This window comes from Pygocentrus nattereri, chromosome 2, assembly GCF_015220715.1.
Source record: "Pygocentrus nattereri isolate fPygNat1 chromosome 2, fPygNat1.pri, whole genome shotgun sequence".
NCBI lineage: Eukaryota > Metazoa > Chordata > Actinopteri > Characiformes > Serrasalmidae > Pygocentrus > Pygocentrus nattereri.
In genome coordinates, this window is record NC_051212.1 from 39,113,608 (window position 1) to 39,133,177 (window position 19,570).

General features: G+C 36.8%; 1 protein-coding gene across 1 annotated transcript; it reads left to right on the top strand.

Moving 5' to 3' along the window:
• The first annotated feature begins 1,303 nt into the window (after positions 1 to 1,303).
• On the top strand, positions 1,304 to 17,935 carry kiss1ra (KISS1 receptor a). Its single transcript, XM_017683812.2, has 5 exons — positions 1,304 to 1,841; positions 8,373 to 8,497; positions 14,088 to 14,223; positions 15,114 to 15,352; positions 15,694 to 17,935. Exons 1-5 carry the CDS (start codon positions 1,610 to 1,612, stop codon positions 16,066 to 16,068), a joined length of 1,107 nt encoding a protein of 368 aa, XP_017539301.1. The 5' UTR covers positions 1,304 to 1,609; the 3' UTR covers positions 16,069 to 17,935.
• The last annotated feature ends 1,635 nt before the right edge of the window (positions 17,936 to 19,570 follow it).

The window sequence follows — 19,570 nt, forward strand, 5'->3', positions numbered from 1 at the left end:
CTTTTATGTTCAGGATCCTTTGAACTTTGCATTTATATGATGAAAATTATGAAGCTTTTTAGTCAACACCTACATCTGTAAAAAGATGCACTGCCTTTTAAATTGAAAAAAAAATCTCTCTTAGGGTTTAGTGATTTACTTTTTCAATCATTTGGCAAAACTAGTTTCTAATAAAGTGTCTGATGTGTATTGATGCAGAAGGTTCAGTTTGATAATGGGTTCTTTCACTCTAGAATCATAATGAGGACACCACAAAATTTCTGCCATTTCAGTTTCCAATATCACACTGACTGTAATTCTTTTTTCTATCACACTGACTGTAATTCTTTTTTCTATCACACTGACTGTAATTCTTTTTCTATCACACTAACTGTAATTCTTTTTCTTTTTCTGGCTCTATTTTCAACTGGACTTCTGCCATTCTCAGCCATCGCTTCCTTGAACAAAATGGTAATGTACAGAAGGATATCCTGAGGAAAACTATGTTCTTACTGGATATGCTGAAGAGAAATACAATTTCAAAGTCCAAATTATATGTAACAATTAATACATAATACATAAATATAATAAACACACAAACCTTCAAACAACTGTAAGTTTAAGTTGTCTGCAGATTCTATTTTATTTTTAACCCAAAGTTCTTTATTATGCAACAAAAAGTCAAATTTGAATTTACTGTTGTAACACTTGGAGGGCAATGAATAGCCATCACTCTGAGTGCCTAATGCAAAGAGGTGAAACTTATTAATTTATTTTATTAGATTATTCAATTACATGGCTGAAGCTTTTAAAAGAGTAATTATGAAAAATATGTTCTAAAAGTCAATTTGGCGGGTGCAAAACTGAATGTGTTGCCACTCCATTAGCGCTCACAATGAAGTGCTTCTTATCTGTGGACATTCAGTGGTGATTAGTTCCAGCTCTAAAACCTTGGGTCCAATCGAAGAGTTCAAACAGAGTATGAATTAGTCTTTCCCGTGTGGCGATAATCAGTAGTGCATTATTGAGGAGATCCTTCTTAGTGGTCTCGCCTGCATGGTCAGAATATAAGGAATGTTTTAAGTGGTCGTTACTGGGCACTGCCAAGCTGTGGATGTGGAAATTCCATGCAGTGATAATTAGCTGTTGGATAAAAGAATTAGCTGTTGGATAAAGGAATGCCTCAAGCGTTCTCTGCTATTTTCCCATCTATATTACACGTGTGTGTAATGATTGTCTCTCTCACCCTGCTTTCTCTCTCACTTGCAGCACTTGATATGAAAGACAGAGCCCGAAACTGTTGCTAGGAGACCCCACATCAGTTCACCATTCTCCAGTCACAGTCAAACTGATGCCCACGTGCGTTGTGGCTCAGTATAAAGCCAATGGGAACTTGTCTTGGAGTGAACGCAGCTCTGAAGGCTCCTTTTTCAAAGCAGAGAAGAGTGGTCAACACAGATAAGAGGACAAGATTTCCTTTCAAGACTGCAAATAAATCACAGCAGTTTACAACTAACTGAAGTTTTGTTTTGCTGGATAAAATATTTTGTTAATCGCTTGTGCTGTTTTTTTGTCCCTAGAGAAGAATTCTTTATTGTCGTATTCCCAAAAGACAAAACTTTGAGTCAACATGTTTCCCACCGAGACATGGAATGCTTCGGGGCTGCTGCTGAACGACTCAACAGGGAACTTGTCCTTGGAAGATGTGGAGGAAGGGGGGCAGCACCCATTCTTGACGGACGCCTGGCTAGTGCCTCTCTTCTTTTCCCTCATCATGCTGTTGGGGCTCATAGGCAATTCTCTGGTCATCTATGTCATTTCCAAGCACAGGCAGATGAGAACCGCTACCAACTTCTACATTGGTGAGTTTCAGCTGATCCTGGCTATTTCCCCACATGCACAGCTGCAATGGAATGATTATTATGTGTAATAATTTAAATTTTAGGTCTCGAATTTGCATAAATTACAAGCCACAGATTTGGAGTCAAGACAAGCACTGAAGAAGATTTGCATTTGAAATAAATTAATTATTTTCTGATACAGTTTTGCCTTAAAACACACACACGTGTGTGTGTGTGCATTTTCTTGTTGCATTACTAATGTTTAAATAACAAGCTGCAAAAATCCAATACAGATTGTCTAGACTCTGAAACTGTATTGCTTTAAAGCATCCAGATCAGAAACTGACTAGGTGTAACTATGGGTTACAACTAACAATACAAATGAGGCAAGTGCACAGACACCCTTTTCGTCTAAACATTTTAATGTCCAATTTAGACAGGAACTGTTTTGTAGTTGAAATGAATTCATTATTGCATATTATTATGAACCTAAAATTGTATTCTATCTAGATAGAGTTGTTTTAGTATCCCCAGCTTGTCCTCTATTGTATTTAGGGAACTGATGACAGTAAAAAAGCCGAGGTGGAGTCCACAAAACCACAAAAGAAAAGAGCAAAATATCATCACAATACAGCCATAGTATGTTTTGTGATTTTAAGAATTTGAATGTAAATATTTTCAAGAAGTAAATTTATATATATATATATATATATATATATATATATATATATATATATATATATATATATAAAGGGGTATTCACTTCAGATGAGCAAAGCATTTAGATTGCTGTTACTGGACAATAATAGAAGGAAAACAAACACAACCTTAGTTTCCTCTATTACTTTATAACTTTCACCTGTCTGTAAAGTTGCCACCTGAATGAAAAGTGCTCTATGAATAAATTGTTGTTGTCGGAAGAAAACCTCCAAAATGTTACTTTTAATGTCAATGGAACCAAAATTCTTTTCCAAATCATTTTTGGTCATTTCTTTTGGTCCATCCTATCATGAAAATTCCTAGCATGAAATTTATGCACAATGTAAAGACCAACAGGCGCTTTCAGATTATGCCAAAAACAAAAATGGAGATTTGACATTTTCTTCTGACAGCAGCAAAATGTGGTATTATTATTATTATTACTATCATTAGTATTATTATTGCATCCACCTGTTCAGCTTACAGTAGCTTAGCCCCTCCGCAATTCATGCTGAAGGTATTAGCAGTGTTTCCTTCTAGACTGTACCAATGGTGGTTGATATAGTGTAGTGGGTAACACTCTGCCTTCTGCACTGTAGGCTGGGGTTCTGGATAAGAGCGTCTGCCAAATATAATAAATCTAAATGTAGACTGCTTTTTAAATAAGACACAATACAGACAGAGCAGCCAATCAGAACAGAGGTCATTTACATATATCAGTCTAAAAAGCGCAGTGACAAAAACAGCCTGTTTAATTTTAAGGCATAAAGACAAGTTGGAAAAACAAATTATGCCTGTCTTTGGTGCATAAAGCAGCACAAATGTCAGGGGAAAAGAAAATGCATTAAAAATGTAGGTTTTAAGCCCTTTAAAACTACAAAACCACTTCTTACTTGAGAAATATCTCTCCGATTGTAGTCAAAATTCCCAGATGAGGGTGCTATGGGTATACAAGAAACCCTTAGGTAACGAAACCCTTCAAACTATTTACTTAATATAACCATGTTACATTTTCCATTAGTTAGTTCATGTGCCACTGTCACCTAAATGTCATACGCACACACAGAAACACAGACACACACCGTTCACTTCTTTAGTCCAATGTGAAATCAATTTTGTTAATTACGTTGGTATCGTCTCTCTACATGTCACTACTGTCGCTGTCACTAACAGTAAAAAAACAGCACCATTTCAGTAACATAAATTATTATTTATTATTGTCAAATCTACTACAAAATTACTACTTAACTCTTTATCACATATATCTATCAATGTAGGCTTTGTAGAAGTTGAAACACTGCTGATTCTTTTGTGCTCAGACAGTATAAGTAGTCTGTTCGATATAGAGATGAGTCATCAGGTCCCTGTCCCTGCAGGTGTCTCAGAATGTCAATACTTAAATGGTTTTATATAAAGCACTGTGGAATTTCTTTCATCTTCATAGCTAGAATGTAGATCAAAGAGTTGCAGTGACATCTATATGTAATTGGGAAAAAAAACATAGTATTGTTGTTTTGGCTTTGTTCTCCAGCAAAATGAATTTGAAATGAAATGAAAACTGTGAGGTTAAAAGTGTGATGTGTCAGCTCTAATTTGAGAGTGGTTACATCTATATTGAGCTATACATAAAAGGGAATCACATCTAATATACAACCCCAATTCCAATGAAGTTGGGACGTTGTGTAAAACATAAATAAAAACTAAATACGATGATTTGCAAATCTATATTCAATTGAATACACTAAAAAGTCAAGATATTTCATGTTCAAATGGATAAATTGTATTGTTTTTTGCAAATATTCACTCATTTTGAATTTGATGCCTGCAACACGTTCCAAAGAAGTTGGGACAGGGGCAACAAAAGACTGGGAAAGCTGAGGAATGCTCAAAAAACACCTGTTTGATAATTCCACAGGTGAACAGGTTAATTGGAAACAAGCAAGGATGGGGTGAGGTTCACCACTTTGTGAACAACTGCATGAGCAAATAGTCCAACAGTTTAGGAATAACGTTTCTCAACATGCAATTGCAAGGAATTTAGGGATTTGATCATCTACAGTCCATAATATCATCAAAAGATTCAGAGAATCTGGAGAAATCTCTGCAAGTAAGCGGCAAGGCAGAAAACCAATATTGAATGCCCGTGACCTTCGGTCCCTCAGGCGGTACTGGGTTAAAAACCGACATCATTCTGTAACGGATATTACCACATGGGCTCAGGAACACTTCAGAAAACCACTGTCAGTGAATACAGTTCGTCGCTCCATCTACAAGTGCAAGTTAAAACTCAAAAGCCATATATCAACAACACCCAGAAATGCCGCCGGCTTCTCTGGGCCCAAGCTCATCTGAAATGGACTGATGCAAAGCTGAAAAGTGTCCTGTGGTCTGACGAGTCCACATTTCAAATTGTTTTTTGAAATCATGGATGTCATGTCCTCTGGGCCAAAGAGGAAAAGGACTGTCCGGATTGTTACCAGTGCAAAGTTCAAAAGCCAGCATCTCTGATGGTGTGGGGGTGTGTTAGTGCCCATGGCATGGATAATTTGCACATCTGTGAAGGCACCATTAATGCTGAAAGGTACATACAGGTTTTGGAGCAACATATTCTGCCATCCAAGCAACGTCTTTTTCAGGGAAGTCCCTGCTTATTTCAGCAAGACAATGCCAAGCCACATTCTGCACGTGTTACAACAGCGTGGCTTTGTAGTAAAAGAGTGTGGGTACTAGACTGGCCTGCCTGCAGTCCAGACCTGTCTCCCATTGAAAATGTGTGGCGCATTATGAAGTGCAAAATATGAGAATGGAGACCCCGGACTGTTGAGCAACTGAAGTTGTACATCAAGTAATAATGGGAAAGAATTCCACCTACAAAGCTTCAACAATTAGTGTCCTCAGTTCCCAAATGCTTATTGAGTGTTGTTAAAAGGAAAGGTGATGTAACACAGTGGTAAACATGTCCCTGTCCCAACTTCTTTGGAACGTGTTGCAGTCATCAAATTCAAAATGAGTGAATATTTGCAAAAAACAATAAAGTTTATCTGTTTGAACATTAAATATCTTGCTTTGTAGTGTGTTCAGTTGAATATAGGTTGAAAAGGATTTGAAAATCATCGTATTCAGTTTTTATTTATATTTTACACAACGTCCCAACTTCATTGGAATTGGGGTTGTATATAGCCCCTGCTTCAGGAGATCAAAAGTAAAAGGAATAGTTTAATATTTTTAAGGAAATCCATCATGTTTAGTGCTTAATTGGAACTCCTTAGCAGTCTGAATTCTACACACATCAGATGATGTTGTAAAGCTTCCCTGAAGATGCTGTACGTGTATTGTAAATATCTTTTGATAATGTTTGTTTTGAGGGTATTTTGCCTGAAGTCTTGCCTCTAGTAAGTGACATGAATTCTCACTGGGGTTTGTTATGGGCAACAGACTGGTTCACTTAATAATATTCCACTCTATGGCCTTGAAAAAAATGACAGTTGCTTCAGGCCATTGTTCTGCTGCAAGCTGAAGCACTGTCCAGCATTTTGTTGAATCTGAGCAGTTATGAGGCATCTTTGTAGATCATGAGCAATTACCTTTTATCTGCCTCCATTCTATCACTTTGGTACAATCTTCATCATCTTTGGCCATAAGAGTCTATTCCAGAACTACACCGTTTTTATTACTGTAGTGTCTCTGAGCTCTGTGTGTCAGCCATGTCAGTTTCACAGTACCCTCTATTAGGGTCTGCCCACTTAGCTGTAATTTAGCTACTGTTGGTAGTAGCTTTATGCATTAATAGTTGTATATATGGTGTTACAACAAACTGTTCTGTTGGTTTGTGATTGCTCAAGCTTTTCATTAGTTGTTCAAGGAAAATATAGGTGACTTTATCACCTCCTGCTGGTTTAGCATGGGAGGGCAGTCCTCTGGCTAAGTTCTTCTTCTTCTTCTTTCGGCTGCTCCCTTTAGGGGTCGCCACAGCGGATCATAACTACCAAGCATTAACTTAATATGTCGTAAGTGGCATTTTCCAGCCTAGCCTTTCTGTTCTTGAGGCTTACCAGTGTTTATGCTGGTGTACTCTTCTCCATGTGGTAGATCTGAGCCTACATCCTGCAGAATGTCTTCATGGCTGAAAATATTCTTCATTCAATCACTGCTGTGGGTTTCCAGAGTTTGCTAGTTTATTCGCTATTGATGTTGCTTATCAATAGTGATAACACTGTAAATTATAAACAGGCATTTTGTATATTTACTTTCATTCATTTTGATGCTCCTGATATTTTGGTTTTGACTGATTTATTGATTTAGATTTTTTTGTCTCATAATGACCAGCTTTATTGGCACTGATGATTATCTGACATCATAATGAGCTACTACATTAACAGACTCCAGATGCAAATGCTACAACTATAGGCCTTTTGTTAGCTCTTTTAGAGTCAACTATAGACCTTTTGTTAGCTCTTTTGCATAAACTAATGATGCAGCAACACACAGCTGTGTTTCTGTCCTGAAAATGAGAGGACTGCGTGTAAAAGGGCTGTATTTCCAGCATGATTCATCCAGTATGGACAAAAATACCCTAAAATTAAAGCTGGAAGTCTGCACTTTATCCGTGTTGTTTCCAGTCCAATGTGCAAAGCCAAAACAACAAAGTATGATGAAGTTTCAGTGAGTTATGGACGTAATTGTATTGTATGTGAGAATATAGATGTGACTTAAAAATGGTATCTAGATAAAAAGTAATTAAAATAATATTTCCCCTTTATTAACTTTTTATTACAGCTTGGAATCTGCATGTTGTAGTTTTTTGCTTGTTTTGATGCAAACAAAAGAGAAAAGATGTACAGATTGATTTTTCTTTTTGCAGAACAAGACTGTATCCACAACAACTTCATCAAAATATAATAATAGCAAAATATTTCATCTTCTACTTACAAACACAAAGGGTGGCATTTAGTTTCAATAAACTAGAAGAGATTAGAGAGAAAAATTAATATTGAGTCACACCATGCTTTTGTTACCAGTGGTGAAAAGAGCAAGTTCTGAAATTATATATTCGTATTATTAAACAATAAGAAGTCATATGCAAAAAGTTTGAACACCCCTGGTAAAATTACACGCTTTTTTCATATTCTAAATGATAATGTAATGAGGAGCGATGAGGCGGATGCACATGCTGAGAAAAGCAAGATTTATTCGGGGCAAATCTAGGGTCGTAGTCCAAACAGTCCAGGGTCATTGAGCCAACACAGATTAATCGGGGGCAGACATGATAAACAAACAAGAATCGAACAACCCGAGAATACATACAGCCAACAAACATCCAACAAACATCAAACAAACAGCAAAGACCAACAAAACAAAGGGCAAAGCGTAAGGTTTAAATACAACACAGGGATGACGAGGGACAGGTGAAAACAATCAGGGGCGGAGTCCCTAAACAAGGGGGCTGGACCAAAAAAACAAAACAAAGAAAACGTGTGGGCCAAACCAAAAGACAACACAAACACATGGACAGGACTGGAAGGGGCCAGTCATGACAGATAAAAAGTTTGCACGTCCTCTATAGAAAACAAACATAAACATGGCATTTGCTGCAGATTTTGCTGAGTTTAATATTTTCTTAAAAATTAAACATAAAATGTGCCATAATTTTTGCACAGGCTACATTCATTCATCATGAAATGTTCACATAATGGGAATTTTTTTTTGACTGTATTCTTTATATAGTACTGAATGTTTGAGACATCACAGCATATGGTCATATGGTTTCCAGATGGTTCCTTTTTTATTTAAGAAATTATGTAGTGTATGCCTTGAGGCTAGACACCCACATTAAGCATAGCTTTCTTTTTGCAGCTAACTTGGCCGCCACAGATATCATCTTCCTGGTGTGCTGTGTGCCATTCACAGCCACCCTCTACCCTCTCCCGGGCTGGATCTTTGGGGACTTCATGTGCAAATTTGTTGCCTTTCTTCAACAGGTATGTGTCCTGTTGGTGGCAAATAAAAACAGTACACCACCCATGAGTAAGAAAACTGGTTGTAGTCAGTTAGAGTTGGAGAATGCTCCAGCATTTTTAACCTAGTCTCTGAAGCTGTCCAATGGGTCCTATTATAAAAAATCTGGGGAAAATGGTCAAATGTACTGCATTATGGTTGCCAGATGTACCTGTTAATTTATAGTATAATAATAATAATAATAATAATTATTATTATTATAATAATAATAATGTTTTTGTCTTTTAATTAAAATCTTTTAATTAATGTCTTTTAATTAAAAGGTGGTAAAGTCTATATAATTCCAGTTATTTAACTTCTTAGAAATGCTGTCATACTAGAATTGTTAAAGCTTACAGTATTGTACTGTAATAATATCAGTAACAATCATTAAAATACACACAGTGAATTTACGTTCTATTTCTATAAATTAACAACAGCATTGTTAAAAAAAAGTATTTATATGGTTTATTTACATGCATTTGCCATCTTTTTAAGTATAAAACATGAGTAACAATCATTACATTTTACAGTACTTTAACAGTGATAATATGTTTTTTTTTTTTGCAATGTGCTTTTACAATGTGTTACAATGTCTGACTTGAATACTTTTTGATGCAGTATAGAACCCTTTATGAAAAGACTATAAAGCGACCATCCACAACACATTCTCCATCAATCGGAAGAACCTTTCATTAGGCAAAGAACCCTTTAATCATGGAAAGGGTACTTTGAATGCTCATGGATCTATATAAAACCATTTTCTCGACTAAAGAACCTTTGAAGAACCATCTAAAAACCATGTAGACTATAATATACTAGATGAAAATCCTTTTGCTTTGAGTGACCCTATAACTTAATTGAATTTATTTTATAAAAAAAATAATGATTAAACATTGCATTTTGTCACTACCAATACAAAAATAACACCACCCAAATTTGTGATAGTATCAGTTTTGACACTTTTACTTATTTTTACTATGATTGAACATTTCATTTTGTCAACAACTAAACAATCATAACTAATTAAACTTTACCAATTGTTTCGGCAGTGACTGTTTTGGTAGTGACAATTTTAGCTCATTTTGAGCAACTAGATCAATCTCAATTTAATTTTCAATTTAAAAGAAAATTAAATGGAGAAATTAAAACAAAATTTTAAAATACAAAAAATATAAATATTATTTTGGCAAGTTAAGTAAAGGGTTCAATTTTAAGCTACTTCCCAATAGAAAGTTAATGATCAGAACAGAGGTCATTTGCATATACATATGAAGGGTCAACATTAAAGTTCAAAACCCATTTCAGACTTTGATCTGAGCTTTAGACTAACATCCTTTACATTTGCTTAAAATAAATTAAATAAATTAAATAAAAATAAAACTGTTGAGCACTGCATTTCCTCACTATCAATAGAAAAGCAATACCTCCAAAACTTTAGCAAATGTTTCAATAGCAATATTTTTTACTCTTTAACATTTAGTGACAGTTTACTTATTTGCAAATAATATGTGCTCAGTAGTCATAATTCTTAATGTTTCACACTGATTTTCAGACTTTGGGATATATTTGTTTCAAAACAATGAGATCTAAGTGTTCACCATGTGGCCATGATGGACAGGGATGCAGTCTCTCTGCACTAAAATGCAAGGGTGTGGCTAAAATAAGGCCCAGCCTGTGGGCTAAAACTCTTTGTGTTTCAGCAGTAATATGAAAACAGAGTGTTTTTGAATAAATGTTTAGTTTAGGGGTTAGGGTTAGGACAGCCACCTCTCAGTGGACAGCATCCAATAAATGACAATGTTATGTATATTTAGCTTATTACTACCTCAGTTAATGCCTTAGGTTTAAGCTGATCATAACCTGATCCTTGTAAATGTCAAACAGAGTAATATTTTTTTTATTACTCTGTGACCACAGTAGTTTCAACTAATGGCTGATATCAGTCTTAAAACTGTAACAAAAACAGCCTGTTTTATTCTAAAGAATAAAGAGAGGTTGGAAAATGCTCAATGGAAAATTAATTATGACTGTTTTTCATATGAACCCACACAGATATCCATCAAAAAATGAATAATAAACACAAGAAAAAGTGTAGGTCCCTAATAGTTTATCACTGAGGAAATTCCTGATTTTTTTCTCATTTTACCCATACATCTAGAGGACTGTCATGTACTTTGATTAAGAAAAACAGGCAACTCATCATGATCTGTGGTGCCTACTTTTATCTCAGTATAACAGAAGGCCAATAATCCAATAAATGGATTTTCCCACTACAGGCAAATTGCTGCTTTCTGGATTTAACTGATAGTGAATGGTCTAATAGTGAAGCAGATCAGTGCAGAAAGTCTGTGATCAACCTGAATTACCCCTTGCTGCCTTACACGAAGATATAGTATGACTCAAGAAAAAGCACACCAACTGTGGAGATCTGTTTTGAAGTAGTTGGTGGAGGGTGGGACACTTTATGGTGTGGATTGCAGGACTTGGAGGATTGGTGATTCACCCGTCTTTGTGTAGATAACAAGAGATGTGACTCATCTATTAGTCACAGCCTCACAGCAGGGCGATTTCAGGGGGAAAGTAGGGCAACCTTTGAGTGAACAAATCAGATTTAGCAGCAGGCCATCAAAAAACCCAAAGACCATGTTTTAAGTAAAGATGGTACTTTATCAGAAGTGGCTTAAATACGAATGCTTACCATTCTGTGTTTTCCCCCTATATTAACCAATATGAAATCAATATATAAACGTAAAAGAACCAGTCATGTACATTCATGTGCCAACTGACTTCCCTTAGAAGCCTAGAGTTACTCTAACATGCTATTTTACCCCTTAAAATCCCATGGTTATTACATACTAAGACATATTATTCAGTAACTACAGGGCCTTCAGTACAAACTGGTTAAGCTTTTCCTAGGTCATAGAAATTTCTAATAAAACTTTAGGCCCAACGGCAAGACCTGGCCGTTTTTGGGATTAAAGGTCATGTGATATATTAGTGAGGTTATGCAAAACTTTTAAATCATTTTTATATCCTGTATCGACAGGATATTATATATATATATATATATATATATATATATATATATATATATATATATATATATATATATATATATATATATATATATTATTTTGGCATCAAACAGTGATAAAACCTGGAATAACAAACAATACTTTTCATCAGATTAAATCATCTAAAAATATTTACTTACAAACACAAATGCATGATTGATTGAAAGCTTAGAATCTGGTCTTTCAACAGAATTTTGACAGGATAAAAACAGCAAGTACGTGCCTTTCAGTGGCACGTCCAGAGCCCAGTTTCAATTCTTTTTTTTTTTATTTGCCCTCAACCACTTTGACTTACCACTCGAATTTGTGTCATAGCTATGTCAAAAAAGTGACCAAAAATGAGGAGGAGGCAGTAAGGAGCAGATCATTCAGTCAAAATGCACTTGACCTCTGCAGACTAACCTCTTTTTCTTACTGTCAGCCATGTGGCCAGTAGTATCCTGACTAGCCAGCTAGCAGAGTAAACTAATGAAGTTTTATCAGCAGTCATATTTAAGCGATTGAGTATTTTATAACTTGCCCAGCAAATGGGATGTTATGGTTTTGAAATTCTAAGTATTTCAAAGTAGTTTATTGCTATAGCTTGTAAACAGTTTTGTCCACCATTAATTTAGGGTTTAAAATGGGAAATGTATCAGGTTGCAATGATTTCTGGGCAAGTTCTGCTTCTGAAGTTGACACTGGTGTTTGCTCAGTCCCTTGCTCCTCTGAGGACTCTTCTAGGACCCTTCACTTGAACTGATAAAGTAATAGAACAGCCTTTGATATGACCCAGGGATTCCCCTGGAATGGAGGGAAAATGATGAGGCCAAGTGGACGAAGGCTTGTTAAAACCAGTGTTGAAAAGGGGGCAGGGTTTTCTGGGGTGGAAAAAGCCTCACAGGGCCAGATGTGATCTTGTAATGACAATACAGTTCTGGGAACAACTTGTTAAACTTTAGTGCTGGATTGCAGCAAATCCACCACTAACAAGGGTATGGCCCCTCTAAAACCCACACCAAATTTGTGCTCATGTAGTATCTGTAGTACAACTGATAACACAAGCATAATAAGCTAACTGGAGAAAAGCTATAATTGGCCAACAGATCTGTTTTTCTTTGCAAAAAACTTTTTTTTTGCTTGAGCAGCTAAGTAGCCTATTAACAATTTTATAAAAGAAAGACTATGGCTTTAGTGAACCTATGGCTTGGTTCAATTTAATTCAACAATTGTCCTTGAGACAGTCAAAGGCAAACAACTGCAGCATAACTGTAGCTTGTAAGAGTGAATGGCTGAAGAACAAGCTGGAAAAAAAATTGTTAAGCAATTTGTTAACAGACATTATTGCATAAGTGTGTGAATCTGGCCTGTTGTAAAGTTATAAAATAACGTCATAGCTTTTATTGTTATGAAAAACAGCACTCTTGTTTTTTTCTGTTGTCCTGAATATGTTGTGTACTTGAACATAAGGGTACTTTAAAATATGTTGCTAGCAAACCACAATGGCCACAATAGTTATTTCCATTGTGATTTTTCCTCATTTCCAAGAGAAATTCAGTGACACCTTTACAGAAAAACATAATTAAGGTCTCGGCCCGCTATGTTTTATTTGTTTTTCGGCTGGCTTATGAATAACTGACTCCCCCGGATGCTGAAATCTTTGTGTACTCGCTGTGGGCGGCCTAAATGAACACGTTCAACTGAAGCCAATTAAAGGCCAGATGAGGACGGTGGGCTTTGATCATTCTCAGTTCAAGTCCTAATCATGACAGGCTTGTCCTATTTATGCTGCACATTCAGCCCTCTGCATCGTCCTGTGCATTTCCTGTCAACACAGAGAAAAACACATCTCCATAGTGTATAACTAGCACACTACAAGAGCAGAAAGCTCCTGTGAACACAAACACAACATGGCATTCTACAAATGCCATTCGTGCAATATGTGGCATACAGATTATCTGAAATGTCCACACAAATTTCATGAACTTATATGAACATCCGTCAAGCTTATGAGTCCTTGGTGAGAAGAAGATTAAGAACATCTTGCTGAGATCAAATATTGGAGAATATACTTTTATAGGCTTCCTCCTTGTAGCTAAGAGATGTCTTTTTCTCAGCACCTGTTGCATTAGCTGACTGATGGCCACTTGAGTGTGCTTAAATCACAGCACTTACATTGTAAGCAATAGCTCATCTGAATCAGTTTCGCATTCGCCTGAGCTATAATTAGGGTCGAGTAATCTTGAACCCACCATTCAATTAATTCCCCATACAAATGATGAATAAATGGACGTCCCCCACCCCCTCTCCAGAGGAGAAGGTACATACAGCTTGAATGAAATGTCTTCCATGTAGAGTCATTATCCAATGTGTCAGATGTGTTTTTGTCTGTCAAGAAAAGAAAAAAAGCACATCTCCAAGCCTATTTTTCATCCCTGACTCTTCTGGAGTTTGTCTGTGTAATGGCTTATATAATTACCGATGATCAAAGGAAATGTGGCTCTCTGGCTATTTGTAGGTAACGGTCCAGGCCACATGCATCACGTTGACGGCCATGAGTGGCGATCGTTGCTACGTGACTGTGTATCCTCTGAAATCTTTACGTCACCGCACCTCCCGAGTTGCCATGATTGTGAGCATCTGCATCTGGATTGGTAAGTCATGCAGTATAATAAATTCACACTTTCTTAAGTAACAAAGTAGCTATATAATTACATGTTTTATATGGCACATAAGTTGACACCTGCTTGTCTAAAGGAGCATTACTAGGGAGTTTGTTTCTGTTTGCTACAGTATTAGTATTAGTTAGTGTTCTAATGGGAAAGGTTTATACTAGATGCACTAGATGGAACATTGCGAATTCGATTGCATTCAGCCACAAGAGCATTAGTGAGGTCAGGAAACTGATGTTGGATGATTAGTTCTGAATCACAAACGCCACTTCAATTTACCCTGAAGACATTAGATGGTGCTCCATCACTTCAGAAAACATTCCACTTCCACTGCTCCACAGCTCAATGCTGGGAGGTTTTACCTTTTAACTGACACTTGACATTGAACATAGTGACCTTAGGCTTATGTGCAGCTGCTCCACAGCATCCCAATTTGTTGACAGTGCTTTTCTGTAGAGATTATTCGAGCTGTGTGTGCCTGATTGAACATCTGTATGAGCAATGGATGCACCTTAAAGTATTCACAAATTAGAAAGGATGTCTGGATTCTTTTGGACATTTTTTTGTCTTATTCCTTTGAAATTGGCATATGTCCTTAGCACTGTGTGAATATTTTGTAATAAATGTATTAATAGAAATTGCATAAAATTGCATTACTGTAATGTGCATTAAAGTTAGACATGTCCAAGTTAAACAAGGTTTTTGCTACAACAGGGATATTTATTTATTTGTTTGTTAGTTTGACCTGCAGCTACAATATTTTGGATTTCTCGATTTCTTTTCTGGTCTGTACATTTTTTCCCTGGTGGCAAAGTATAATTCAATTTAAGATACATTTAAATAATGGCCTTCTTTTCTGTCTTCTGGTTGAGGCTCCTTCATTCTGTCCACTCCAATCTTCCTGTACCAGAGGCTCGAGGATGGCTATTGGTATGGGCCCAGGCAATACTGCATGGAACGCTTCCCCTCTAAGACCCATGAAAGGGCCTTTATTCTATACCAGTTCATAGCCGTCTACCTGCTGCCTGTTCTCACCATTTCATTCTGCTACTCCTTCATGTTGAAGAGGGTTGGCCAGCCAACTGTGGAGCCTGTGGACAATAATCACCAGGTAAGTATTCACAGCCTCACTATTGTCAGAACAGACTTTAGGTACCAGAACATTTCCATCTGAACATGGCTTTGTCTTGTCCTTCATCTGCGTAGAAATCGCTATGAACATGCCTTGAAAGTTAAATAAAGATATTACATGTAGAGCCTCAGGCAATTCAAGTCATAACCCACCCCATTCATGGGCTATACTATTTTGTTCCTTCTACTTTCTTTTCTCAGCAGGAAAGGAAAAAAATTACATGGACATGCTTGCTATTTGATAAAGCTATTGATCTGCATAATTAAAGTCTGTGTCCATCACCCAAAACCTTGTCAAGCCTCATGCTGTTCTATTTCCAGGTGCACCTGCTCTCTGAACGAACCATTTCCATCAGAAGCAAGATTTCTAAAATGGTCGTGGTCATTGTTGTGCTCTTCACCATCTGCTGGGGTCCTATTCAGATCTTTGCCCTCTTCCAGTCTTTCTACCCCAACTTTAAGGTCAATTATGCCACATACAAGATCAAAACATGGGCCAACTGCATGTCTTATGCCAACTCTTCAATCAATCCCATTGTGTATGGCTTTATGGGGGCTAGCTTTCGCAAGTCCTTCAGAAAGACCTTCCCCTTCCTCTTCAGACACATGGTGAGGGACAGCAGCATCAACTCCCGCACAGCAAATGCCGAAATCAAGTTTGTCGCAACAGAGGAGAGCAACACTGAGAGGAAATGAGTAGCTAGCAGTTCCTGACAGAAGACAGCTAGCAGCTTTATGGTATTCTGGCTAAACAGTGAAAACATAGCCACATGGTTCATTACTCAAGTGCTGGCACATACTGTGTTGAAGCATGCTGAGGAATTTGGAAAATAAAGAGTGAGTCCTCCAGGGTGAGTGATGAGGAAGGGTAGAATGAGATGTTAAAGTAAATTTAGCGCTACATGTTTACCCTTTGCTAACTGCAGGATGTGACATTTCAGTCCATTTACATCAATTTTGTTGAACATTAACCAGCATGAAGACAGATTGAACACTGTTTTCAAGTTCTATCCAGCACAATGGCTGATCCAACTGCTCCACAGGTGACTGCTACCGCTAGTATCGCATGTTAGCTTTGAAAGGCAAGATCTATGATGTGAATCAATAGTGCTTAAATGGGGCTGTAAGTCAAACAGGAAAGGCTAATTCTAAGTCAATGGAATGAATGTCCTGCCAACAGTGATATGTAGGAACCAGCCAGAGAGGATGTTGGCTAAGTGACCTGTGGAGGCTTGTGACTCATTCATTTTGTTGCAGACATACTCCAACACCTCCCTCTGTACCGGCATACAGATTTCCACCGAAGGCTTATCTTGACGGGTGTTATTGACATTCCCTGCACATTCTGCCTTCTGACTCAGCCAGGCGAGGTGTTTTTATTTTTACAGCACGGACTAACAGATTTCACTGCATACTACGGTTCTACACACGAAACCTTGTAAATGCAATTAATGGCACAGTGCTAGCTTGAGTTGGCAATGTACTCTCCACTTACCTAGCAAGGATGTTATGGTTTACTCTTTGATGGTCATGTAGGCTAAGTTCTCATAAAATCAAGCTAATACTATTCTGGTGAAAACTTTTCCAAAAAAATGTAATTTGGTCTTATGGTTGCTGCCATTTCAAAAATATCCACTAAGTAAGTTTATATACTAAAAGTAATAGACAAAATTAGACTAAGGTAGCTCTTCATCTAGTTTTCCTGACAACAAGGTAATGCAATACCAAACTTAACAATATAGACATTTGATATTTAAGTCTTATAAATCTTAGGGTTAATATTTTTTCTAAGTGCATGTGACTGCATTTTGCATTTATAAGTTGGACTCTGTAGCTAAAAGCTTTTAACGCTGAACTTTATAAACTATGTAGCATACCTTTAGCATAGTCCCTTTTAGCCGTAGAAATGCCTTAATGATTGCATTTATAGTGTTCTTGAATCTGTCCTTGAACTTTTCCATTCGGGTATCTTCTTTTTGTCTTTTTATTTTCCTTTGCCACCGCAGAAGGAGAGGAAATGGACCATGCAGGGGGAAACAGAATAATGTGAAGCACTTGCTTTTGTTGCTGTTTGTGAAAGTTCATCCTGATTAAATATTCATTTTGTCCAATTATCATTCTCTAAGAATTCACAGAGGATTCATTTTAACAGTGTTATTGTTTGTGAATGTCATTGTAAAAAAAATATTTTTTTTTTTTGAGGGAAAGTTTTTTATACAAAATTCAAACCCTCCATGTTTTTTCCTACTTCCTGTTAAATGCAACCGTATAATCATGTTAACTGTCTTCAAATCATCATAACAATGGAGATTGGTGATTATTCAAATGACGGAAATTACTCATCAGATGAGGAACACAAGAAGCTGAAAGCTAACATTAGCAAGGTACCTACATGGCTATTTAGATGCCTCAACTCAGTTTGGCTTCTTTTTCTGACTGAAATGGTAGCTGTGGCATCCATGTTGTGCTAACTAAAGACTGAATAGCTGTTGTTCAGGCGAGAGTAACACATGTGCTTGCTTTAATTTGACCAGATTTCTGAAATAAAAACAAGGGACATTTCCATTTGGCTGTCAATGTATCATTAAAATGTCCAAAATTGTTATCTTTAAAATTAAAGGGGGGAGGGTTAGTGTCAGTTTCATGTAGTATTATGACCATGGTAACTGTTGTACTGTAGTGAACTATGGTGAAAGCTATGATGAATAAAACTGTGTATTAATTAGGTCATTTTATAAACTGTGTCAGAAATCATACAGTAACCTATCATGTTGAGTGAAACTTTGGCAAACTATGGAACACTCAATAAAGATAATGGTCAGCATGCAGGAAATGAATTACAATAGTCCTATAAATATTTGTATTTCTTGCTTTCCCCCTAATTATTTTGAAGAAATAGAGTTACTAAGTACACTGTAAAATGATATGAGTTGAATAAAATAATAGTTTAATTGCTTGTTGCTACATTGAGTAATTATTTTAGGTTGATCTTATAAGCCATTTCTGACAATGGGTCTATAAAAAGGCTCTCAAAAGCCACTAAGTCTAATGGTTTAGGCAGGGATGAGGCAGGGATTTATCACAAAAGATTCAGTGGTTGTATGACCCCATAATTCATATTCATATAAAATATTTTGGTAGTAAACAGAAACTCATCTTGTGTCGTGAAAAGACGTTTGTGGTGATATTGTGGACTCACTTGCTAGCTTCTGGTTGAGTTTTACACAGCAGTGTTCTCTAAAACTAGGCCAGCAAGTGGTAGAAGTGGTTAGTAGATAGCAGCAGCTAGCCCCCTCTTTTAGCCAAAACAAACAGCGGGAGACATCTGCCTGACTGCTCTGCTTTCAGGTCTTTCTTAGGGCTTTTTGGTATGTTTTAAATACATAGTTAAAATTTGGACATTTCCAGGGACAGCTTCAGCCAGGAGAGGACACCAAAAATGGAGACTGTCAGGTCAGTCTAGCTTGCTTGGTTGTAAATATTGCCCTATATATCAATGCCTGGGCTTACATTCAGGATTGGTAGGCAAGACAGGAATTCCCAATGGTTGTATGATATATTTACATAATGGATGCTGGGTATTGTGGTGAGAGAACATTGATGATAAAAAACATGAAAAATAATGAAATCTGTCAAGCTGATGATGCTGAGGACACAATACAATGCTGTACTACTTTTAGCTCAGAATGCCCTTTTAACTCAAATGTCCAAGACATTTCAAACAATTACTTTTAGCCCATTGGTCTTGGATGAAAAGAAATGGCACAAAGTTGTGGTAATTTTCAAGTAAACAAACAAACAAAAAAGAGTTGATATAACAATCTATATGCATGATATTCATAATATTCATAGCACTGACTACAAGAACCAACAGTTAATAGCATTAAATAAAGCTCAAAACCATCAATATCCTGTAATAAAAGTGAAGTAAACCATTCTACTGTTTATGCTCACAAAGCACAATTGTATTTGAACTATGAACCATCCATAAGGTGTTGTAAAGAATGAGGATGTTTTGTAGGCTTAATATAAAGTAAAATGTCTTTACAGGGTCCTGATTGTACCTGTAAACACCTCTAATTTGAAGAGGACAAGGTGATGGTTAGCAGGGCCGGCAGGGCCAAATCAAGCTAACGGACCACTGGGCTTAATACCGTGGAACTGACCCCGCACAGCCACCCACACAAACACCCAGTCA

Excerpts from the sequence above, each read along its gene's own strand:
- kiss1ra (XM_017683812.2), top strand. The coding sequence starts at position 1,610 with ATGTTTCCCACCGAGACATGGAATGCTTCGGGGCTGCTGCTGAACGAC. Across the intron at positions 1,842-8,372 it reads CGCTACCAACTTCTACATTG|CTAACTTGGCCGCCACAGAT; the intron begins GTGAGTTTCAGC and ends TTCTTTTTGCAG. Across the intron at positions 8,498-14,087 it reads TTGTTGCCTTTCTTCAACAG|GTAACGGTCCAGGCCACATG; the intron begins GTATGTGTCCTG and ends GGCTATTTGTAG.